General features: G+C 39.4%; 1 protein-coding gene across 9 annotated transcripts; it reads left to right on the forward strand.

The window, feature by feature from the left end:
- The first annotated feature begins 6 nt into the window (after positions 1 to 6).
- NDUFAF6 (NADH:ubiquinone oxidoreductase complex assembly factor 6) lies at positions 7 to 19,564 on the forward strand. Of its 9 annotated transcripts, XM_035893852.1 has the most exons (10): positions 7 to 464; positions 2,319 to 2,374; positions 3,096 to 3,195; positions 4,120 to 4,242; positions 8,799 to 8,855; positions 10,384 to 10,486; positions 13,198 to 13,331; positions 15,096 to 15,197; positions 18,871 to 18,927; positions 19,436 to 19,564. In XM_035893852.1, the coding sequence occupies exons 2-10, from the start codon at positions 2,337 to 2,339 to the stop codon at positions 19,562 to 19,564; spliced, it is 843 nt and encodes a 280-aa protein (XP_035749745.1). In that variant the 5' UTR covers positions 7 to 464; positions 2,319 to 2,336. The 9 variants fall into 9 exon arrangements, with proteins under 9 accessions (XP_035749745.1, XP_035749751.1, XP_035749744.1 ...); XM_035893858.1 differs by adding an exon at positions 3,706 to 3,937 and having other exon boundaries at positions 7 to 3,199; XM_035893851.1 differs by having other exon boundaries at positions 7 to 2,374.
- Positions 19,565 to 25,880: the final 6,316 nt, after the last annotated feature.

The raw sequence follows: 25,880 nt of genomic DNA on the forward strand, positions 1-25,880 counted from the left end.
ACCGGCGCCGGTGGATGGGGTTGCTCCGGGACCTCGCCTTTGGGGGGGGTGGGGAGCAACGCAAACGGGGTAAATAATTAAGCTACGTGGATGATTTAACCCGCAAACGGCAATTTCCCTCCCCTGCGTCGTTCACAGCTGCTTTTCTTCTGGCATACTGAGCGTTTCTGTTTCATTGCCGCAGCTTTTTGGAGAGAAAGGTCGCCGAAGTGGGTGTTTAAAAATAACGTGTGTTTTCAGATCTTCCTGGCTACAGGGAAATAGCCAAGCTTCCCAAGTACTCCTTGGAAAATAAGCAAAAGCAGAAGAAATCCGACAGCTGGACAGACAGCTCAGGTAGCTTCTCTGACCTGAATGTAGGAGTGGGAGCAAGTCTAGTTTTCAAAAGTAGCCATTTTTGGTCAAATCCAAAATGCTGCAAGAGGAGCAGGAGCGCAGCTCAGACAGCTTCCAGGCCGGGCAAAGTAAACAATGTGCAAGGCCCCGTAGCGGCTTTCTAGTCCGCAAGAGTTCAGAGGTATGAAGTAAAAAATTAAACAAGTCTCTTTGTAAAGACTTAAATAATTTGTATTTGGATACAGCTGTCCTAGATGGTTGACAAGAACAGGGAGAAGGCTTCCAAGCATGTATAGAAAGAGTGGAACAAGGTATCTTCTCCAAACTGATGCTTGGAAAAGATGTGAAAGTATGTCAGCTGTAATATCTGAGGTAGGAAAACTAATGGAAAGAAATGTGACAATCTTAAATTTTCCGTGCAGCACCAAGCAGCAGACCTTTAGAGATGTATCAGAATGCTTAGCCAGGTTGTATTTTCCTTGATAAAACTTCAGATTACAGGTTTGTTTTCCTGATTACCCAGGATTTGTTTACCAGTTACTCAGGAGATCAGAGGCTGCATGTACAGTTAATGTACAGGTAGAGCTAATGTATACAGGTAAAATGTTTTCGGTAACAAACAACTGTGAACAGAATAGTTAAATAGTTAAAATAGATTCCAAGGCACAGAAGCTGAGATGGTTTAATTTAAACTTTTTTGTTGTTTTTGTTAAACCATTAAGAGGACTACTTATAAAATTACACAAGCATTCAAAACAATAAAATGAAAGGTGGTTATGCTTTTGGCATCATTTAGTTGAAGCTGCTGTTCACAGTAGCTTGTATATTGCATGGAAATCAGAACTTATAAAAAATAAGAGGAAGGAGTTACTATTCAAACAGAAACAAAACACTTGAGGCAATGCAAGCATCAGCAGCTCCCCAGTCCTGAATTTGAGTTTTCCATGCGTTCAGAAGAACAATTGTGTTATGCTTTAATGATGCAGATTTGTGAAACTTTTTGCAATATGCAAGGTGTCCTTTCTCTTGGATTTTCCTTTTTATCTTAAATAAGTCTTTTACAAGTAGCTTTAAGCTATTTGGTTAAAAATGTGTTTCCCTAGTAGGTACGTTTTCTGTCTCTTGCTGTTTGTGATGTCTGCTCTGGAAGACAAGCTTGTGACTTGATGGAGTTTTGTAATGTGGAAGAAATTATTTTTAAGACTTTATATTTTTCATTATACTGGAAGTCCAGTAATGGTCATAACCAACTTTTCTTGCGTCTGGGGGTTCGTATGTAAGCGTATACTTACTTGGGAGGGAAACTATGAAAAACACTCAATACCAGACTGAACTTCTCCCAGGGGTGCACTGTCAGCATAAAATTCACATTTCTTTCTGATTTTTCCTTAGTTATTTTTTTGCTAAATTTAATTTTTAAGCTTAGAATAATTGAAAGAAAACTCCCAACATGCCAACACCATTACTAGATGAAAGACAAATTTCTCTATTGTGCTGCTGTTTACTTTGTGAAATGTGTTTTCTTTGTTTCCCTTCTTGAAGAAAGAGGTAGTTCTGTGTTGTGTGAACAACCCAGGCAAGCTGCATAACTGAAACTGGGAAAATGTGGCTGAAAACCTGTCCAGAGTGGGCAATACTGGGTACTACTACAGTCAGCCTTGAAAAAAATACTAGGTTTTGAGCTGTTAATACTTTTCAGAAGGTGTCTTAATTGAAGGAGGTTTGATGCATCTGTTCTTTAACATGAGGGTGACCTTTAAAGCCTGCTAAAATTCACAAATGGAATTTTTTTGTCGATGCTTCTGGATTTGCATCAAGCTCTAAAACAAGTTTCACAGCTGTTGTGAAAACTCTAACCATTTGCCAGTTATCAGTTGCTGTGTATTGTAGGGGTAAGAACCTCTGTTAAGTCTCACTTCCTTTTTGTTTGATGCTAAAAGTAGGAACCCCAATAACCCTCAGTTTGGTTTTGCTATTTTAAGCTCACATTCAAAAGAAGTATGAGTACATGGAAGAACAGCAGACCTCATGAAAATGAGTAAGTGTGTTTTCCTTGACACCTGCTTCTCCACGTGAAACCTGGAGTTGCTGGTCTTGTTCTAATGAAGAATCGGGTTACAGTGCTTATCAGAAAGTACACAAAAATGTTGTTCAAAACAAGCAGTTTAGCTTTTCAGAGGTCACCAAATGTTTTTCTTAGCTACGGTTATGTACAATTTTGCAATTTATGATTCTCTGCACTCTGATTTTTTCTTAATTTAATGGCACACCCAAGTGGCCAAACAAAGGCATATCACTCTAGATTGGCAGCAAGTTACCTGCACTGAAACTGCTAAGACCCAGAATTTTTATGCTTTGAATATAGTTGCCAATAAACAAAAACTTACTGGTTAAGCAAGTGCTTTTCTGCCAAGCTCCAAGGCACAATCTTTTAAAGAATTATGGTTTCATGTTTGGAACAAAAGTCTGGAAGTTGGACAATCTGGATTCTATTTGCAGATCTGCCACAGCCTTTATTCCATGCCTCTAGTGAAATATCTTGAGATCTGGATTTGAGAGGTGCACTGGGAGTTCATATAGGATCCCCTCTCTCTTGGAGTTCGTCTTATTTTAAAATAAACTTAAAAGCTGCCACTTTTGCAAAGTCAGAGTTCTGAACTGTAACTTACTGCTACTATTTTAGGAGTTCAGTGCTAAGCAATAGCACACCCAATTTACATAGAGTTATAAATAATAATTTTTTTTTCATCTTTTTATAGAAAGCGTGACTATGAAGGGTTTCTGTGTTCTCTGCTGTTGCCTGCGGAATCTCGAACGTCTGCTTTTGCCTTGAGAGCCTTCAATGTGGAACTGGCTCAGGCAGGTATTAAAATATATTTGTGAACTCTGGAAATGTAAAATAACAGTTTCAATATTCTAAATTAGACTAGTAGGTGGTGTTATTGCCACGATTAACTTCTTGTACTATAAGGGGCAATGAATAAATGGTGCAGTACAAACCTCTAGTTTTGAATGGCCCTTGGAAAGTAGCCAGCCTCCCCCAGTTTATTTTGTTTATGTATATAGTTTTTCTGACTTTCCTCTTTGTGCATTTTAAAATTAAATTGTAACAAACAGGCTGTGGTCCTTGATACTGTTATGTGATTGCATCTATGTCCTGGCTTCAAATGCAGTGACTGAATTGGTAAAGTGCAGCTAAATCCTATCTGTAGAAGGTCTGTCAAAAATGTGGATGATTTAATCAGTCCCAGATCTTTGTTGGCAGAAGCTGGGTGGTGGAAGGGCTGGGTGATGGAAAGGCTGCCAGGAGGGAAGTTTGTAATTAGAGAGGTGTGGGAGGGGAGTACTGCAGTCTCTCCTCTTTGCTAGGTGGCCAGAAACTGCCAATGCAACCAGGGAAGTTGGTAATGCTTGCCAGAAAGGAGCGATCCAGGAAATCTGCTGACCAAGTAAAATCCCAGATCAGCTTCTGTGGACTGTGCTTCTGGCAACCTGTGCTGCTGCCCTCCCTCGCTGCTGTTACCACTGCTGCTTTTCCTTCTGGGAAGAAAGCTAAGGCGAGGGTTGCACAGGACTTAATCTCCATGGGTTTCAAAGTCAGGTTGTGGTGAAGATTTTTTTTTTATACTTTGTAATGTTTGTATGCTTTGCGAGGAATAAACATAAATTCAGAACTGAGCACTTCCCTACTGAGTTTGGCTATGTCCTGTCTGTCTTTTCAGTGTAGATAGACCAAGTGCCTTAAAGACATTGTGAATTTCACTCCAGATTTATTCTTTCCAGATTAAAGATTCCATAACTCAGAAGACTATAGGTTTGATGCGAATGCAGTTCTGGAGGGAGGCTGTGGAAAATATATACTGCGATAACCCACCACATCAGCCAGTTGCTACAGAGCTGTGGAGGGTAAAATATACCTTTATTGTCCTAAAATTCACTTAAGTAAAATACTACTGTGGGAAATAATGTCATTGTTTTATGTGTGCTGTGTTGCATAGTTAACAGCATTATTTTATATAAGCCAGGTAATGTAAATTGTGTTTGTGTCTGTGTGTGATGTTTTAAGTTACTTACAGTCAAAGAGCAGAGTTGGAGGAGGAGGAGGAGGAGGATATTTAGGTAGGACTCAGTTGGAGGGTCAGACTTCTGTGAACCATCTCCTTTTTGTCTTCTGTTTAGATGAAGGACAGAGTAAATAGTGGTAAACTGTAAGTTGATAGTAGGTGAAGTGCATAAGTATATTTTCCTGAGCCAGTGCTAGTCCTGACTGAAGAGATTAAACTGTACAAAAAGACAGGAGACTAAGCACAGAGGTTGAACTAGCAAATAGGGTACAAGGAAAAGCCCAAGACCTTCATACCTAGTCACTACATTACAGGAAGAATCTTAATACAGTCTCCTCGCATCAGGAGTTGCTTGATGACTTCTGTTTGTGTATTATATTTTGCAGAGATCCTTTTGTGTGCATTGAGTAACAGGGGACGAACTTGTGAACTTCACAGTGCATTAAGTAACAGAGAATGTACTTGTGAACTTACCAGTTTATTTTTACCAGGATGCCCGAGTTCTGCAAGCACTAGAACATCACACATAAAGTACACCTACAGATCTGTTCCTCTGCTGGGCATGGCCAAAGAAACAGAGGCTTTCTTGCAAAATTTTTTGTTTCTTCTTAGGACTGTTATAGATATGTTTGATGGATGATTGAAGGTCTGAAGGTGGTGTAAATGGATCTCCGCTTGATGCTCATGTGGAACCACAGGATAATTTAGTTGGTAGGGATCTCTGGCTGTCACCTAGTCCAACTTGCCACTCAAAGAAGGTCTAATGTCAAAGTCAGATCAGGTTGTCAGGGTCGCATTGAGTTTGAATTTTTTTGGTGATGGAAATTCCATACATTGCTAACGTCATCTTAGGGCCATGGGCCACAGCAGAACCTTCCAAAAGAGCAGCTACTGTAAGGCCTCTACTCTCTAAGATCAGAACTTGCATTTAAACTAAAGATCTCTGAGCTCCTGGCCAGGAAAAGCTGCGGTTCATCTAGATCTCAGTAGCTGAGTATAATTAACACAGATCCCATAGGTAGTTAGGTTTATGGACCTGCTGAAAAACAGGCAGTGAAATGTGGAGTCCTGTTAAAATCCTAGGAAAAGCAGGACACTCATTGAAACCCTGGGTTAGAACAATGCAGTTCCTGTGGGATTCAAGCATTTCACTTGTTGCCATCTTGGCTTCACATCTGCTCTGCTGCACCTCTGAGACCACATAAATGAGTCCTTTCCAAATCCTCTTTCAGTGACTTTTGGAAGTACTGAAACTGTGGCCTTTCCCTGACTCTTCCTCCTTGAAATGTGAAATAAGCCATAAGTGAGCATTTGTTCCTGTCTATCAAGACTCATGTTTAGATTAAAATTGGAATTTAAACAATTTAAACAGCTTGTTTAACTAAGACAAAACATAGGTAAAGCCAAGAAGTAAAATAAGAGAAACGTGTTACATTCACTTTTAGGAGGACCAGAGCTATTCATAGGTGTCTCCAGCTTGGATAAAGTGTGTGCCTTAGCCACAATAAAGCATTTGTAGAGTTAGAATGAAGGCTGGCAAATGTTGTGAGCCTTTTTATGGGATTATGGGAGTTGAAGATGCACCTAGGGTGATATTTTAATGCAGACATTAAGATGCAGAATTGGTCGTTTTGCATGTCAATCTGTCTGTGCCTTTGCTTTTTATTTCCTTCTTTCTGTCTCTCTTCCAGCATATGGCAAACTTCCCAGGAACAAGACAGTTTTCTCCCAAAATGCTTTTGTCTCCTTTCCAAGGAGGAACTTGCTTTAGTGTAGCTTATTTTTGTTTCTGAAGATCCCATGTCATTTAATTGTCTGATTGAGTGGGGCTAGGTACAGGTTAATTTTAGGTATGATTGTATATATATTCTTTGCAGCACTTTTAGTTTGAGGCTGCTTGTGTGTATATCGGTGTGGGGTGGAAACTTTTATTAGCAGAAGAGTAACTTACAAAAGAACTCAAAAAGATTGTCATGATTTAACCCCAGCTGGCAACTAAGCACCACACAGCCACCCCCAGTGGCAATGGGGAGAGAATCTGGTGAGTTGAGATAAAAATAGTTTAATAATTAAAAAGAAATAATAAAAATTGCAAGGACAATAAGAAAAAATAGCAGAGAGAAAAATAAAACACAAGACAGACAAGTGAGGCAAATGAAAACAATTGCTCACCACCAACCAACTGATGCCTGTTAGTCCCTGGGCAGAAGACCCCCACTGCCAACCTCCCCCCCCCCTAGTTTTATTTCTGAGCACGATGTCATAGGGTGTGGGATATCCCTTTGGTCAGTTGGGGTCAGCTGTCGCGGCTGTGTCCCCTCCCAACTTCTTGTACACCCCCAGCCTACTCGATAGTGGGGTGGTGTGAGAAGAAAAGGCCTTGATGCTGTGTAAGCACTGCTCAGCAATAACGAAAACATCCCTGTGTTATCAACACTGTTTTCAGCACAAATCCAAAACATAGCCCCATGCCAGCTACGGTGAAGAAAACTAATTCTGTCCCAGTCCAAACCAGCACAACAGTCAGGTGTAAATCATTCAGATACGGAGATACCAATTGCAGCCCTTTCAAACAGCTAAGACTGCCAGTCATACTCCTTTCTCACAAAAGAGAAAATTGATTTTTGAAGTGGAAGAAAGAATTAGCCTGTCTCTGTGGTAACATTTCACCTTGTGTATGATTTCTCTGAAGGAAAACCAATATAAGACAATCCAGACAGAACTGGTTGTGAAATAAGATGTTGAAAAATAATTCAGAAAGTATTTCTGGGAGTTCTGATAGCTCTGAACACTGTAGAGTGCTGGAGGGAACTAACAATCCAACCTGACCTGGTGACCTTTGCGCTCAAGGTGTGATTTCTATTTCTACATTTCAGCAAATGTCCCAAGAATGACCTATTTGAAGAGCACAGCTTCACAAATGTTCAAGAATGTCATTGCAATTCTTAGAAAGAAGGATTTAGAAACACACCTGAACTCACAAGTGTTGCAAACCTGTTAATAGAATTAGCATGTCTTTTGCACAGCATATTTTACATGTATTCCTTTCTTGCTGTTGACTTTTTATAAAGACAATTTTGATTTCCCAAAAGAAATACTAATTTATCATGTTAAATGTATACCTGAAGTTTTGTATATCCCACAATACTCACATTTGGATTCCAAGGGGTTTATGCACTAGTAAACTATACAAATAGTCTTTGATAGTATTTCTAGAATTATTACTAGCTCAACTCCCGGTGACTTCAATATAAACTTAAACAGCAACTGTATGATACTTGTTCTTACTTATATGTCCATTTTGAACACAGGAAAAGTGAGGCTGAATCTTCCATTTTTGTGGAAGAAGCCAATTTTCAAAACTTCTGAAAAATTAGGACCTGTGTGTTTGAATGAAGGTAGCTTAAAATGGATGTAATGTACAAATTGGGTAATTCAGCAGAACTCAGTTTGGTGCTTTAAGTCTTGACCTGTGACTATTTCAAGGATTTCATTTACAAAATGATACTCAAGACAACCAAGTGAGAAGCAAAACTGACCTTTGCAGTTGTTAACTTTAAAATTTACCTTTTCACCTACTGAGTACTTCCTCAAGCAGGTTTTGTTGAATCAACAACAAGATCTAGTCTTGTCAAACCTTGAAAAAATATTTACAAATATAATGGATGAAAAGAAGTAGAAAGTGAGCTATAAAGGCTAAGATTGCAAGAAGTGTGCTCCGTAAGTTCTGTTCATAAATATTTATGTGTGACTGTAGCCTTTCTGACCGTGTGGTCTGCAAAATTCAGTGTGTGTAAGAGGATTGAAGGTAAGCTGATGGAATGAAGTGGTACAGGAAGGAAGTCAAATACAACATAAGAGCCAAAAGAAGAATGTGTGAATATGAGATGCTGTGGGATAGGATATTTTTTTAAACAAAACCATAATATTAATTATATTACTTTGTTAGTATGCTATCTTTACAGTACATATTGGTATGTTGTAGTGACGCTTGAAAATTTACAGGGGAAATCTTATTATTGCTTGACTTGGAGAAAACTGTTTTCTTCGGAGAGTAAACGTAGTTATCTGCAAACGTTTTGTGGGAACGGATGAATTAATGAAAAAATAAATTAGTTTCAAAAATACTTTTAAAGAAATGCTTTTAGTTAATGGGCTTGATGGCCAAGATCTCATTTTCTCTGTGCAGCAACTTGTAACAAATGCCAGTTGAAAGTTTTTGTATTTGAAGAAGCCAATCACGATTCTATGATTTTTCACTGACATGCCACTTTGACTTAACCCAGCGAATACAATCCTTGTAAGAAGTCTTATCTAAAATATACTTCAGCCTTCAGAATGCATTACTACCATCACTTCGTGTACATTAACGTGGATCTTTTATTTGATAATTTTCAGGCTGTCAAGAGGCATAACTTGACTAAAATGTGGTTTATGAAGATCATTGATGAAAGAGTAAGTATTTACCATTCAAGGTCTGGTTTTAGTTGTATGTAGGTTTTTTCTCCTTAATTTTATGTGTTTGTGTGTAAAACAAAAGCTTAAGTAATTGATCTTTTCCAGACAGTAGTATTTCTCTTCAAGAATGTTACTGCTGTATTTCCTTCTAATTCTCTCTTGATGCCCCCACTCGTAATTTCTGCTCTTTCTGGCCAAAATGGCTAATAGAATCCCTTGTTTAGTTTTGCTTTAAAATAGGTGTAGTTTGTGGGTTGACATCTTTCTTGTTCCCTGCTCTGATAACCAGTGTATCTGTGCTCATGTTGCTGGTCTCTGTTCTTGATTTGAAGTGGTTACCCCTAGAGGTAATCCACTGGGAGTTATGCTTTGGTTCCTTTCTGTAAGGAAGTGAGAGAAGTTTTGTCCTATAGGATTAAGTAGTAAGGTCTCCATATGCAACTGTTAGGAATTCTGGAAAGCCACATTTTTAATAGAAATGGAAATGAAGATGTGCAAGAAGGGAAACCCATACGTATTCTCTTTTTGTGCCATTCCAATCCTGCCTCAAGAGAAAGGACATCTTGTGTATTGCAAAAAGTTGCATAAATCTGCATCATTGGCATAATCTTATTCCTCCTCTCCTCTTTTCTTACCGTGTCAATTTTGCCCCCTAAATAGCCTTCTCTTGTGGTGAGTCATGGATATAAAATCTCAAAAATTAAATTACCTGTCTGAACCTCTTTGCCTCGCTTAGCTGCTTCTCCTTATTGTGTCTGTGAAGTTTTTTCTAAGCGGTGTTGTAAATTGGAGCATTCAAATCACTTTAATTTTAAAATAACCACCCTTTTCCTGGGAAACCCAAGAGAAAGAATTTCACTGGTACAGTGATGATGCTACCAACTCTGACACAAGAGCAAGAATGAGTAACTGAGGACAGGAATTTCTTAAGCTAGCTTTGCTGCTGAAGTTAGTGTCTCATGAAGTTATACCTTGAGAAAATTGATGGTCAGTTACTTGCAGAGTGTCGGAGACTTCGGAGTTTTTTTCAGACTGGTACATTTTAACCACAAAAGCCCCTAGGGTAGGAAGAATGAATGCTGGAGGATGTTATATTTTTGGGGGTATTTGCATCTGACTTTGAAACTCACGTGTGTATTTGATGGATTGATTTTTGTGCATGTTTTAAAAAATACATTCCTATTTATCTAAATTTCTCTGTGCTTCGGATGCAAACTAAGTATTAAAATTGTCAACCCCATTGTGTAAGAATACCATATGATGATTTGTTTTGGCTGTATCTTTTTTCACGGAGAATTCATTTGCTCCAGTAACCAGACTTGGCTGCAGTTGCATGTAGTTATTTGGTTCTGTTAGACTCTAAGCTTTAATGACTACTTCTATCTGAGTGTATACTCTCTTTCTGTGTCTTAATTTTGTCCTTTTTTTTTCTAATAGTGGATTAGGCTGACCTGACTGTAGTAATAAACTTGCACAAATAACAGTTATATTTACATTTTACTGAAGTTCTGTGTTCACATTACAGGAGAAGAACTTGGATGATAGAGCATACTGCAACATCCAGGAGCTTGAAACGTATGCGGAGAACACTCAGAGTGCTCTCTTGTACCTCACCTTGGAAATGCTGGGTAGGCATTTTCCCCTTTTTAGATTTTGTTGATAGCTCATTAGTGCAGATATAATATTTACTGATGTTTCAAAAATCCTGCTCTTTTTCCACTGGAGTTTAATTTCAGTAGAAGTTGTCTTAGGTAAAGCTTCAGAAATCTTTTGAATGCTCAACCATAAATCTGGCATCTTACTGCAGCTGTCCTAGAACTACATACTTTCCTTAGAAGCTGCTCAGTGGAAAGCTCATTGAAGTGTGGTTTCCTACTGCTCTGTTCTTTGTTGTTCAATACTGTTTTCTCTTTTCTAGCTCCTGTTAGAGTGTGGTAGATTCAGCTCTTCACCATATTTTCCGATTGTCCCATTTGTCAGAACACGAAGTGCTGTAGTTGTTCTGCAGCTGTTTTTCTATATTGCAGTGATACTACACTGGCTATCTTGAAACAGCTGACTTCCCAACCTATAAACTTGCCTTGGTGATACTGTAAATTTGGGTCCGAATCCTCTCGTCTTGAAACAGCTGACTTCCCAACCTATGGTGATACTGTAAATTTGGGTCCGAATCCTCTCCTCTTTCTAAAAGTAGGTTAACTATCAATAATTGAATAGCTAGAAAAAACACAACAAAGATGATATCCTTTTGGTTAAAAGCTAGTATCTGTGCCATGTCTAATAATAAGAGTCACAGATTGGGAACGAACTGTTCATTTGCAGTGAAGAAAAAGGTGAGTTTTTTAGGTGTTTGTTGCATTATGGAAGTATTTCCTGTATAAACTCAGAGAATTATTATTATTTAGTAGTACTTAGTATTGTAGTAGCAATGTTTTCCTTTTGCTTATCAGAGTAGTCTGATGGAAGGCCAATGCTGAGGTTAAAAGAGTTTCTTCTTAGGAAGAAATGAGGAACCTCTCTCAACATCTGATGTTCACTTCCTCAGGAGGAAATCAGTGAAATGTTGCAAGTGTCTTTCTGGCCTTCTGACTGAAGAAATATAGGAGTATGAGAAATATCAGTGTCTTCTATTCTGAGAAATGTCTTCGATCCTGAAGAAGTTCAGTCATGCTTGGGTCACTCCTGATACAAGTCAGATGATCCTCTTCTTGAAAATCTCTTGTGAGGGCTCTGGGTTTTCTAGGTGCCCTATTGTCATGTTTAACTTATCTTAAATATACCAGTGTAACAAAGTATCTAAGCATAAGTCTCCTTCACTGCATATTGAACAGTTAACTTCTGTGGTTTTTTTCCCACAAATGGAGAAATTAATTGAACACAGCCCTTTTCTTGTTTCCCATCAGACGTCTTTTGGACTAGGGGGACCTGGTTTCAGTACCGGTCATGTTTGCTAAATTTCTTGTGCTTTTTAGCTTCTTTATTCCTGACCTGCGTCCAGTTTGCATGTATCTCTCCCAGTAGTAGTGCTGCTTTGTTCTTCCTGATGTCGGGTTACTTCTTTTGTTGAGCTCATTTTGACAGTTAATCTTGTCACCCAGAGCCCTGGTATTTCCTCTCAGCAAGTGTCATTTAAAAATATTAATACCGTGCTCTCTGATGCATTGCCTAAGTGGTTAGGAGTCTGGTACTACTCGATAATTTTATTAAGCCTTTTCAGAACTTCACTTTTGGGATATATTCCCAGGTTGAGCATGAGTCACTGCTAACTCTTATTCTTTGAGCTTTTTTTTTTTTAAATTCCTGGTTATATGTAAAGCCTGAGCTGCCCAGTCAGTATCAGTAAGTTATGTCCATTGATTTCTCCAAGCCACACTCTGCTTTCTGCTGCCATTGCTAAATAAGTCCGTGTAGTCTACCTACAGCCACTGTTTCCCAAAGGCTTCTGAGACCCATTCAGGGCTCAGGCAGGCTTGGGCAGTGAATCTGGTATGCACAGTATCGTTTTCAGGTGTCAGTAAGGCTCATTGGTCTGTAATTCCCGTCTCTCATTTCTTTCTTTGTAGAATGCTGCTTCTTTTAGAGCTTTTGTGAATTCTAATTTCAATTTTCCTTTAAATTTTCGTTTTATCCTGGGTCAGTCCTGTGAAAACATTATGGCTTTATGGTAAGTCTAAGCCAGTCTTGTATGGTCACGCCATAAAGAGCGGTGGTGCTGCTCTGCCCTGCTCATCTCCCTCTTCTTTCAGTTTTCACAGTTGGAGTAACTAAAGTTAGTTTTCCATTGCTTTGGTGGTCTGATTCAGTTTGCCTTGCTAGTTGCCCATGACAGCACAAGGGAGGTAGCAGAAATAAGGGTTATGGGGGGGGGAAGCGTAGGACCGTTCTCTTTGGCTTCAGTACACTGCTGAATCAGCTGCAGCTAGTTAGAAACCATGCTCTAAGCATTAATGCTTGTCAGGAATCTCTCACTTGAATGATTTTTCTGTCAGGAAAAACAGTTCGGGGAATATTGTTACCGTGGGAGAGGACATGCCAATGAAAATGAGTTTGTGTACTGATGTACTGTATCTGAGTAGGTGCCGCTCCGCTAAGTATACCCTTTGCAGAAACTGCCACAAGCTAAGAGGCGTCTTGCTTCTGAATCTGGAAATCAATGAATTTGCCTGCTGCTTTGCACCTCTGAGATGATATCTCAAGGCAATTTATGAACACAGACAGATCTATCATGGAGCAATGCACTTAGCTTTCCTTAAATATGACTGTGATAGGCATCAGGGAAGACTATACCCCTCACAAGGCCTGACAGTGTATTCTAAACATACTATTTCTGCAATTTTAGGTGTGAGGGACATCCATGCTGACCATGCAGCCAGTCACATTGGGAAAGCACAAGGCATAGTTACCTGTTTGAGAGCAACTCCGTATCACAGTACAAGACAAAAGGTCTTTCTTCCCATGGACATTTGTATGTTGGTAAGAGAAACAAGTTGTCTGGAATTGAACAGTATAGTCTTTCTAACTGTATCTCTAAATGCTAGATATGAGATCATAATTTAGTAAGCCAGAAACAGTACACCTTTTTTCTTTATTTTAACTCTTTCTGCTGTGGCCTAGTAATATGCCATTGTCATGTGTTTGTATCTTTTGGGAGGTGAGAGGCGTGTCCTTCATGATACTGTAGGGTTTCCAGTTTTTTATTTTTTATTTTTTTTTTAATTAAATGTAGTAGTTTTTTAGCTTTCAGAAATTTTTCCATTAATGTGTAGAAATACACATATGGAGTGGGGCCTGGGGATTGGGTTTTGGGAGGGGTGGTTGGTTTTTTTTTCTTTTCCTATCCCCATAAAGGAAGCACTATGAGAAATTTTACTTCTAAACAACCTTCTTGGGTTTCTCTTTACTACTTTTTCATAAATGTGCTGGTGGTTTTGTTTTTTTGGGGGCTGGGTTTTTTTTTTTGTTACATATTTGATAGCTATAAGCACACATTCCATGCATGGCTGTAGGAGATGGTATAGACCTCCAATTTAAACTGTACGCCTTAATTTGCATTGGAATTTGGCAGATCTTGCAGTGTGGGTAAAATAGGATTAAAGCTCAAAGTTTTTCATTAATTTTCTCTGGCTAGATCTGGAGGCATTGCAGCTGTTACTCCTTCATCTCCAGTCTTTATTTTTTAAGTGTTAATGCTGTTCTTTTTATACTTAACCAAAATGTATGTAATTACGGTGATTCTTAACGCAGTTGCGTTAGTGTTTTCTGAATATCATTTCAATACAATTGAAAGTTTTGATTTGAAGTTTAGTAATTTAGGTAGTTGCAAAAAACGTAGATGCTAATATAGGTCAGGGTTATAAGACTGCAGAAAGGAGCTGCACCCTGCTTTCAGCCCTTCTGGGACTGGGTGGTATGAGAGGCCTTCCAGGTTTTTAGCTTTTCAAACATAGTCTGAAAATTCACAGTCATTCCTTGCCACGGAAGGTGTTTTTACAGTGAAACAGCTTGTAAAAACAGCTTGTATCCCTTCTGTGCAGGCTGAGCATCTTGTAAGCATTTCAGCTGCTGGCAAGTATCGCAGAGTTCTACTGGAGTCTCTGTCTCCCGTGAAGCCTACCTGCCTGCCTTTATGCAGCTTTCACACGCCTGAGCGTTGTTGAGAAAAATGGGCAACTGGTGCAATTCTGAATATACCATATTATGTCTTGCATTGGTTGCTATAGTCAAAGAATAACTTTGGGGTTGGTTTTTTGGGGGCTGGGGTGGGTTTTTTGGTGGGTTTGGTTTTTTGTTTTGTTTTGGGAGGGTGAGGTTTTAGTTTGGTTTTTTTTGCAAGCCTGGTGGTGCACGCCAATCCCAAGATAACGGCTTCTGTGTTAGCTGTTACTGGCTTTCTTCTGCTTAATGTCAATTCTTGGATTATGGCTTTAAAAATTAGACACCTAAACTGATCTAAATTCCCAAAACTTTAAAATCTGACTTGGTTATCTGTCTGACCACAAAGTCTTTAGGAGACAAATTCATGCAGAGAAGAGTCTGTGCCAACTGTTCTCTTCATTTTTATTCCCAAGTGACTCTCAAAAAAGGGAAACAAAAAAGGAGGGGCAGTGGTAAAACATTCACACTGTTTCAGTTTTGTGTCATTAGTTTGGTTGCTGGGACAGGTTTTTGAGAAGCTAAAATGGACGCATGGTATTTACTGAGGGTTCTTCTCTTTTTGATTTTCCTTCCTATGTCTAGCATGGAGTTTCACAAGAGGATTTCATAAGAGGCAAGCAAGAGAAAAATGTGAGAGATGTAATTTATGACATTGCCAGCCAGGCCCATATTCATCTAGAACATGTGAGATTCCTTCCCTTTTATTTATTTAAATAAATATAATTGATGCTAATCTTCACAAAGCATTGTGCATGTGTTGTTAGAAGACTTACAGCTGATACTTAATTTAAAATATTTTACCTTGACTTAAGAGAGTTTAACTAAAAAAAAAAAACAAAACAAAACCCCACAAAACCTTTAAATATTACAACTGCTTCTGTATGAATGTTATATTTATCTGTATGTACAGGAGGCAGTTTACACATAGCCAGGTCCAATTGCATACATAGAAATACTGCCTAAAAGCCTTGTTACTGGGAGAGGAACTTCAAGCAGACTTATAAATGCAACTGTATGCCAGCATGGGATCAGCACCATAGAAAGCACTTCTGCATATGGTATTTCACAGCACAGTGGGATGGCTGCCAGGAAAGCAGAGCATGTTGCCTTTAACTGCTGGTTAGCGTGTGTGGGAGGGGGAAATCATTCCCTAGCATGACCAGCCATGCTCAAAGCTATTTTGGGAAAGGCGCTTTCTGTTTCTTTCTTTTCTGGCTCACACCCAAGTGAATTAGGAAAGACTATTTGCTTGGAACAGTGGATAACGAATCCTGAAGAACTGCAGAGTCCTATTTTTCTTTTATGCTATTATTTTAGCTACAGTCTGAACTGCTTGTTGGTACATAATACAAAAGTGAAATAGTGTTTCATCAGCAGTGCTGTGTCTGCCTTTATCTGGAAAACGAAACTTGCAAGAAGCACTGTAAGGAGTTTCTTATGTCTACAAGTACATGTACGCATATACTTTTGAGTGGTGCACTCAGTACTTCCAATCAAGGTAGTCTGAAAAGATACCACTTCAAAGTAAAGAAATGCAAGATTTATCTCTGCATTTACACCATTAATATAATCCTCAATTACAGCGTTACCTGTGATCACAGTATTTTATGCAGTAGAGATAGCAGAGCCCTTCATTTTTTTTCGAGATAAAATGAGGCATCCCTGGTTTGTTCAGTCAGTGCTTAGTTAGTTGATTAATGTTTTTATTTTTTGTTAATAATACACAGCCTTGGGCTTCATTTTTAATACAGGCTATTTATAATTTTCATTTAATGCATTCCTGTTCATGTTGTTTCACCTGATGTCTCAGGTTTTGTTATCCTATGCCCAAGGAAACTGTTTATTCCATTTAGAAGCAGGCAAGAGAGACAAAGAAAATGCAAGATCAAAACTGTCCACTATCTGTGTTCAAGCTGAAATATTTTGATTTTTCTTCTTTTTTTTTTTTTTATTCCCCACCCCTTAACCCATAATGCACAGTGTATAAACCCATTGACTTTGGTTGCAATTGTGGCTTACAAAAATGCCAAGTACCTTGCCTGAAGTGCCTCATATCAGGGATGGGAAGCATGGAAAACAGCAATGTGCATTTATTGTCCAGCTGTATAAAGCTTGGTTGCTGGTATTGCGTGGAAACTTTGGGACAGAAGCAGGGAGAGAATTCAGTTCTTCAGAGCCTTTCAGATAATTTGATTAATTCTTAGTGCGTTGGTCCCCTGGCTCCTGACATGCCAACCAGCTTCTGAAGAGAACAGGCAGAACCTTACCCCCGGCTTTCTTCCCACTCCATTCCTAGAGCCCTGCCCATGTTATGCACTGGGAGGGTCCTATGGAAAATATGCAATGTGATCATGTAATTGGATACTATACAGAAAAGTATAAACACAAGGAAAACAGATTTGGGCAGAATTAGCATTTTATTCAATTGAATGTTGATCTTGGCATGCCCTCCCCCCACCTTTTTTTTAAAATGGACGATGGGTTATATCATCTTAATTAAAATAAAAACATTCCTTTCCAAATACTTGCTTCTAGCCTCCATCATCAGTGAAGAATAATCGACAGTGCAGGATCTCTAGGGTGTTCAAACCACTTGAACTGGCAGTAACTGGCAGTAATAACAGGGTATTATCCTCCTTGATAATCAGATGGTCTTTGTTAATGCAAGGATAAAGATGCTTTCTCCCCTAATAGACAAAATAGGCTTTTGCTGGGTGTTTCAAGACTTTTGGGCTGGTGCCTTTAAATGCATCTGTTCTTCTGTATCAAATCACCATCTTGTTTTGCCTGAGGGTCATTTCAGCCACTTACCCTCTGTCTTAGTTGCAATTACAGGGTAGGGTAAAGTTTAAACCTGCAGAGAGGTTTCAACAATTTCAGCATTTGTTACACAAACCACATATTTTGGAAGAGGAGGGTAACAGTTACCAGCCCCCTTTCACAGTCAGAAGAAACATAATCCTCAAATGCTTAATTAAGCCTCAGCGATATTATATGAAGCATATTGTAGTAATGTGGCACTTAATCTCTGGAGAAAAGTTTCTGAAGTGGTCAGCTCTTCTTGATACTGCAACTGATGACCAGCAGAGGGCAAAATAAGGTAATGAAGATTGCAGTTTTCTTTAGGAATTGTGTGTTTTATTAGAATAAAAGCATATAAGAAAAGTGCTCTGTCAGTCCCACAGTGATCTCTTTGAAAGCCTGCAAATACATTCACGTTCCCCTTCTTTGAGCACCTCCTTCCCCATTCCTATTTTTTAAAAGAGGGTCTTCTTTTGGCTTTTAGCGTTTATCTCAATTATGCTAGCTCGTTATGCGCTCAGTGTACCAAGGAAGATAACATGCTTTCTGAGTGACATGCAACCCATTCTGGGTTAAGAAGGTCAAGCAAGATTACTTACTTCTTTCATCTCACATTTAATAATAATAAGGCACAGCATTAGATCAGGGAAGAGTATTTTCCTTTTTAAACACAGACACACGTTACTACATTTCAAAAATTTTAAAATTATTTGCCTTCTGAAAAGATTCAGTATTTTTCCTTCCTAAAGTTTCAGTCTGATTTTCTCTGTTGTCTGGAAAGATTAATGGAAAACTAATGGAAACTCATGCATTCTCATCAGTATTCATAGAGGGTTTGTTTGTTTTAACCTGTAAGAAAAGGCAAAACAAGGAGGGATTCTGTATTTATAAATAAGCATTACAGGAAGATTTGCTTCAGCTCTGGTAGATGTACCTGAGTTGTACATAGGTTTAAATTGTAGATTTGACTCAGCCATGGTTTAGACTCTGTTCCTATGTAGATACTGAGGACCCTGAGGCATTGAGATACTTTCAAAGTCTTGTAAATGTAAATGGAGCGTAACTGGACTTCTGGGACTGACGGCAACACTGGACCAAAAAGATGCACTCGGAGAAATGCATTTCTGGTCCTCCATCATTTCTGTCTCTTGGGATGCACAGAGATATTTGGTGGTGGGGAAAAAAGCGTTAAAACTGTATTTATTAAATGAGTTGCAACTTGGAACTTTGTCGGGACAAGGGATGCTAATTTACATGGGTTTATTACAGGTAAACTGTAAGGTTGCCATAACCTGTAAGAATTTTAGCAGGCCTCTCCCAGTATTACATACTTTCTGTGTAATTGCTTTTGTATACAGTGAGGGATGGTGCTGGCTTGCATGTAATGGAAAATTATAGTTTCAGGATGTCAAAATAAAAAAGGACGAAGCTTGTAATTCAGTCTGTTGGCTCTAACCATTATGTATAGTACTTGATGTTTAATCTGAGATGTTAAATTCTCCTGATAAGTATGTTTGTTTTTCTTTTTCTCCCATCTTACCCCATTTACTTTCAGGCTAGATCTTTCAGTAAGAAAGTTCCTGTGAAGGCATATCCTGCTTTTTTCTGTACGGTCAGTGTGATATCATGCACTCTTTAAGTGATAGACTCATTTCTGTGCTAGTACGTTTGTGAAGAGTAGAGTATCAAATTAAGCATGATTAACTAATGCTTCATGTGTCTATTTTGGGAGGATGTAATACCTAAAACTTGGGAATATCATAATGTGTATTTGACTCTGCAACCTCATAGTTTTAATCAACATTTCTAACACTTCTTCTTTAATGACATCATTTCCCCCAAGATGTCTGTATATTCATAGACCATCGTTTTGAAGCAAGGGCGGAAAATCTTGTCTATTTTTATAATTTGCTGTTTGGTCTAGTAAAAGATAATGCTTCTCTTCGCAAAACCTACCTTTTTTTTTTGAATCCTTTGAATGTGATGCTACCGCTTAATAAAACAGGCAAACTGTCAAGCCTGTTTGCAGTTCCTCATTTGGTTTCACGTATTGCTTTTTAAACTTAATGTTCAATTATTTGTGTGCACCATATGGACTAAGCTTTTTTCTTCTTTTCTAGGTTGCTTTAGATGATTATTTATGTAATTTGCGAAAAGTGGACTTTAATATATTTCATCCAAGCTTACAAAAGAAGAGTACGTTATTACCACTGCATTTATATATTAGATCTTGGAAAAAAACATATTAAATTTTTTTTAATATGGCTTCAGAGTGCTGAGTTTTTTTCTTTAATGTCTTAACTTGATAGAATTGTTAAGTGTCTAATTTCACACTTCTGCAAACTGTAGTTCATGGGAAGCAGCAGATGCGCATGAACTGTAGCTGTCAGCTTGCTGGCAGTAGTTAAGTTTGTTCTTGGAATATTAGGCTGATATCTCTGCTTCATATGTCTGCCAAGTCATATGTCCTTGTCTGAGATTACTTTTCTTGTCTTTCCTGTAATAACAGCAATATGATAGAATTCTTCTTGGACAAATTCTTTGCTAATGGATAGTTTTGACAGTTCTGACACTTTACTGGAAGAAAAAAAAAAAAAAAAGACTGCTTTGTTTGTGCCCAAAAGCAGTTACAGTAAATGCCTTATAATATCAGCTAAGCAATTGCATTTAGTGCAAGGAGGAGACTTTTTGCAAGTACTAATGATGCTTCATAGTTGGAAGAACGGCCACATATATTTGAATGCAAGAAAACTGTCAGGAAGAGCGTTAGCTGTTTCAATTACGTAGTGTTTATGTAGAATTTCAGAATGGTGAAACAGAGCTGTAGTGCAGAAATTACTTAACTGTGTGTTGAGATCGAGCATTGAAGTGACTGTAGGTAGTGTGAGGATAGCTTTACAGCATACAAAGAGAAACCTTACACAGTTTTTAGCTCCAAGTCGGCCAAAGGCTTTTTCAGTCTGCTTTAGCTTGGCAGCACCTTCCTCCTGCCCTCTCGTCTCTCGCTTGCTGCCCGCAGCTGTCCTTGCAATGTGGGATCAGCTGCCCCTTTGTTCGTACTCACCATGTCTCAGGACACCCTCCTACACGGCTTCCCTGAATTCCTGTTCTTCATTACTGTGAAGAAACGTATTCCTGAATCTTCCAGGTCGTGTTAGTCCTCCCTCTCTCTAAAGGTACTGCTCTGCTTTTCTGGTGGGAAATTACTGAGAGCTTTGTACTCAACATCTCTTCGCATCAAGGTAAATATTTGTTTGATTTGTTGTTTGGTAAAGTAACACTTCCTAACATCCAACTAGATTCAATTGAACAAATCCAGTTCTGGATTCTGCTGTCATTCTCATTCTATTAAATAGCTGCTTTTCCCAGAGATTTTTTTTTTAATCAGGGTTAATCTCCCCAGATGCTTGGTTGTATAACAGCACCCTGTATTTTACTGTACAATGCTACATAATGAATTTCTGAGAACAAGATTCGTGGCTTTTTTAGTCACAGAAACTGACAGATTTTGTTTTTAATCAGTGTGGTAGAAATCATAGGAACCCAACATTAAATCCTTCATTTAGTGATTTTATTTTACGTGTTTGAAGTTGGTTTGTGATACGCATTTTGCTTAATTCTGCAGTTTCCTACTCCCTAGTAAGACATTTCTCTTTGAATTTGTTCAGCTCAGGATCTTGGTCTCCGTATTGCTAGAGGTGTAATAATCAAGGCTGATGGGAACCTAGAAAAATCCACGTATACTGGATTGGCAGTGTACTGGCTATTTTCTAAAAGTAAAATCTTAATGGGTCCTGTCCGCTTCTCGAGTCAGCTGCTGTATCTTATCATTGGTGTTCTTAAATGTGGCAGAGAGGTCCGGTGAAAAGAAAATATTTCCTTCCTATGCAGGCACTGCAGCTCTTCCTGCCAAACGAAGAGCAAAGGCTTAGTTGCTGCTACCAGGCCAGCTGCATGCTCGCTCTGTTTATTTTATGTTCTGGAGAAAGCGTTACAAATGTCTCTTTCTGCAGTTGGTCCTCATTTTGCTCTGAGCGTGCTGAGCCAGGACAATAGAGGTGGCCCTGCCTGTCCTCTCAAAAGGGATCGCTCTCCTGTAAAGTTAACTTTTGGCAGGAGCGCAGTACAGTAAGGGGGAAAAGGAAAACCATGCAGCATCGCCAGCCCATCGAGTTGCTACAGTGATATCTTGCTTCCAGGCCGCAAGGCCAGCGCTTTGCTTCGGTGTGGAAGTGGAACAAATCTTGACAATGTGCTTACAACAGCATCAATAGAAGGGCTGATTTGGTCTAGTGTAGAAAAGAAGCCATGTGATGCAGTGAATGGGTAGCATGGTGAGGGGGACTTATCAGTGAATTAGTAAACAGGATGTGGAATAAATGAATTGAAGTTATGACTTCAGTCACAGGGGGTGTTTGAGTGACCTCAGAAAGTAAAGCAGCACTTGGAATTGCAAATGACAGGAGGCTGCTTGCATAAGCAATCGATTGCTCCTCGGTGTCCTTCAGGGAATCCTCTCTTGGATGGTCATGCCCAATTCGCCCTTAGGGACAACGTTGTGAATGGAGGCACTAAATACCTGTCAAACAAGGTCGTCTTAATTTGCCTCCTTTCACTAGAATTATCTCCTTTTATTTCTTGATAGCTATATGGGAAATTCCGTTCATCAGTTCTGATAATTTATAATTCCATATCCTCCCAAAATTTGTCCTATTTCTGCTTTTTTTTTTAACCTGACAAAATACTTTCTCATATTGGTGCTAACCTAATGGTCATTTTTATCAGGAAAGCAACTTGCAAAGCTAGAAAATCTGTTGCTACTTGCTAATTACACTGTGGAAAATAATTTCTATGCCTAGTTAACGTCATGTCCAGTTAGCCTGGTCCACGTAAAGCAGTAGTCTAGCAGGTATCCTCCTCACTGACTGTACATGTTTTGTGTATCTTTGCCTTTATGGTCCTGCTTTCTTTTGGTTAAGCCTAGAATTACATCTCCATCTTTCTCTTCAGAGCAGTTCCCTGGGGTCTGTTCCAGAGTCTCTTTCCACTTAGACTTGCAGGTTTAAGATGGCAAAACATCAGAACTGTATTACTCCTGTTACATATGGTATTTTGTCCATGGCAGGTGACAGCTCTGGGGTCAAAAGTGCTGACCAAATTGAAACACATCAGACAAGCAAGCAGTGATCTTGCTTTAATTGGTTTCCCAGTTAGCCATCTTAGAGTCTTAGGAAAAGCAAACCAAAGACAAGATTTTCAAGAAAAAAAATGCAAAAACCTCGATAGTCGCCTCTGAGAAATACATCCTCCAGATTGCCCCCGCTTCCCGCACAAGTTAGCATCTGAATATCTGCATCTTATTTTGGTCCTCTCTAGCGTCACAGCACCAGAAAATGCTTTCCAGCCTTAAACGTAGGAACTGCTACACTGCAAAAGGGGAGTGCCATGTACCTTTCTTCTTTTACATCTGTCTTGGTGTTTTTGAAAGGAAGATACAAAAGGAACCATTTAGATGATTATAACCAGCCTGCCAAAACAGAAAGCTTTTTTTTTCTTTTTTTTTCTTCTGCTCTGATGCCAGGTTAAGACCTGAACTACAAATGTTGAGTTATAAAGGGATTTTGAAGGGGGATACAGTGTTAGGCTGAATGTTCTCAGAACTTGCTTTCCATTGCATTTGCTGATGGCAGTTGTGCATTCTCAAAACTACACTTGTACTTCTGTCTCAACACATAATTTTTTCAGCTTTTATAAATCTTGCTCTATGTCTACAGACTTTTTTTTTTTTAAAAAATCACAGAATCACAGATTAGCAAGGGTTGGAAGGGACCTCGGGAGATCATCTAGTCCAACCCTCCTGCTAAAGCAGGCTCATCTAGAGCATGTCACACAGGACATCGTGCAGGCAGGCTTTGAATATCTCCAGAGAAGAAGACTCCACAACCCCCTTGGGCAGCCTGTTCCAGTGCTCTGTCACCCTGAAAGTCAAGAAGTTCTTCCTTGTATTCAACTGAAACTTCTTATGCTTCAGTTTGTGCCCATTGCCCCTTGTCCTGTTGCTGGGCACCACTGAGAAGAGTCTGGCTCCGTCCTTGTGACATCTACCCTTGAGATACTTGTAAGTGTTGATGAGGTCCGCTCTCAGTCTTTTCTTCTTCAGACTAAACAAGCCCAACACTCTCTGCCTTTCCTCATAGGGGAGATGCCTCAGTCCCCTTATCATCCTAGTTGCTCTCCTCTGAACTCTCTCTAGGAGTTGCTCATCTTTCTTGAACCAGGGGGCCCAGAACTGGACACAGTACTCCAGGTGGGGTCTCACCAGGGCAGAGTAGAGGGGGAGGATAACCTCCCTTGACCTGCTGGCCACACTCCTCTTGATGCACCCCAGGATACCACTGGCCTTCTTGGCAACAAGGGCACACTGCTGGCTGACCCTCAACCACTTTGAATCCATTAAAGTTGATCCAGTAAAAATTGTCATAAATAACATCCACAGATACATAAAACAGGACAAAACAAGCAATCCCTTATGCTTCAGGCTATGCATTGCTTGGTGTTTGCCTTTATAAACAGGCAGATAATCACTCACTGATTTATGTTCTCAGCTGAAGCAAATAGTGTTCAGCATCCTGCTCCAGCAGGGGCAAGTTCTATGGGCAAGGGGTTAATCTATGGATATTTTAGATGCCCCATTCTAGGATGGGCCTCTCTGTATCTGCAGGGGCAGAAAGGCAGCATAGATGTGCGTGTCTTAAATGGTTAAAAAAGCTGGGAGTGTTTAAAGGAGGCTGCTGATTTTCTTTCTCCACACTAGAGGGGGGACTTCTGAAACCTGTAATTGTTCGGGAGTAAGGGGTGGAGGGCTTTTTGGCAAGTCGGCTGTGGAAGGCAGCTTGTCCGTGGCAGCTACTCCTGTGTAACCTGCTGTAAGGTCTAGGAGCAGCTGCCCATGCACTGCTGTCTGGGGCCGAGGATTATTTTGCCCTGTGCGTTTTATGCTGACGATACTCCCTTCTTACTCAGGCTGTTCAAACTTTGTATTTTATTAATCTGAAGGCTCCAAAGGAATAATAATAATAAAAAAAAATAAAGCTCTTAACTATCAGTCACTACCTAGAAGATTGGAATTTGCCTAAGAACAGAAATTTTTTTTTTTTCCTGTTGTATATAATGCGCAAAATCCACAGCTTATTTCAAGTTGCAGGTAGGCAGCGAGTGACAGGACAGGGCATTTTTGTTAGTTCAGCTCTAATTGATTTGTCCTTTCATTGAATTAGCTCAGTTGTAGTTCATCAGCCAAAACAATTTTTTTTTTTTCTTTAACCACCTAATGAATCGATATGCCCACTTAACCTTCCTATTCACTGGCAGCTTGCTCCAACAGGTTGGAAGATCTCCTTTTCCTAAATGGCCACAAGCGCATGTCTTCTGTTTGCTTTTCCCTGTGGGCAGTACCTTAGCAGGAGCAAATCAGGTCAATTGGGCATATAGATCTGTTATGCAAACTTCTTGATGATTTCACTCAGATATTCAGTACAGCATCATAAAAATAGGGCTGAAAGGGACCCTGGGAAGTAATTAAAGTACCAGTCCATCTATTAGCAGAATCAACTATAGCCGTGGCATGCAGTTACCCATTTTATGGATTAAATGTTATGCATAAATGGATTATGTTATGCATTAAATAACAGGATTTTTTTGTTGTCAGAGATTTGGAATTTATGATTTGTTATAGTTTAGGAAGATGGCAGAAAGGACTCAAATTTTTTGCATTCAGTTTTTCAGGATTTACAGCTAGTCTTCAGGATTATTTTAAAGCCACATAAAGGATGTTCTAAATCGCATTGGGTTGTCAGTGGAGCAAGGATGGCGACACATCCACAGGCGCCTCTCAGCCATACAGTAACTGTTGTCATGTTTGCTGCCTGCTACTCCGCGGTCTTTAATCTGTGCCAACGGGAGAGGGGCTGTCGTAGGGAGGGGAAATATTCTATACTAATCCATCTCGTATGGTTTTTTACATCAGAATCACAATGCTCTGGAGAATCAAAGCCAAAATGTTTGGGCTGGGGTGGAGAGATTGTTCGGACTTGTCTCAGCCTGTAGTTTAAAAAAAAAAACAAACCCAAAAACCCCAAATGCTTAAAAATTCAGAGTGTGTGACTGGTTTTGCCAGAGCATACATAGATGCTGTTCCTTGACATACTACTGCGTATAATCAGTTATGGCTGAAGCGTGAAAGCTTAGATTTTGTAATTTCACACTTTCTTTAGTTACCCCAGGCAGAGGAAAGCATTGTGGTCTAGGGCATCCATGCCTAGTTAGATTGACATGCTTAAATAAGCCTAAAATTAAATGAAGGGGAAGGAAAAATAATTCAGATGTAACTCTTGGGCTTCTTTGGTGTCAGAAAGACCTTCAACATTCCTTCAGCAAAGTCTTTGCATATGGCATCCTGGTTTAGAAGTCTGGTCTCTGTTCTAACCGAAAAGCCCAAGCAAAAGTTGGCTGCTGTTTTCACTCCATACAAATCTAGAGATTCCCAGATTCAGTCAGACTCCCCCA

The sequence above is a fragment of the Egretta garzetta genome, unplaced genomic scaffold (genome assembly GCF_000687185.1).
Source record: "Egretta garzetta isolate BGI_Z169 unplaced genomic scaffold, ASM68718v1 scaffold154, whole genome shotgun sequence".
In the NCBI taxonomy this organism is placed as follows: domain Eukaryota; kingdom Metazoa; phylum Chordata; class Aves; order Pelecaniformes; family Ardeidae; genus Egretta; species Egretta garzetta.

What these genes read in the sequence shown, in the direction of transcription:
- NDUFAF6 (XM_035893851.1), top strand. Translation starts at nt 2,337, where the DNA reads ATGAGTACATGGAAGAACAGCAGACCTCATGAAAATGA. An exon ending in TCAATGTGGAACTGGCTCAG is followed by an intron (nt 3,196 to 4,119) that starts GCAGGTATTAAA and finishes TATTCTTTCCAG; the next exon opens with ATTAAAGATTCCATAACTCA. An exon ending in CCCATATTCATCTAGAACAT is followed by an intron (nt 15,198 to 18,870) that starts GTGAGATTCCTT and finishes ATTTACTTTCAG; the next exon opens with GCTAGATCTTTCAGTAAGAA.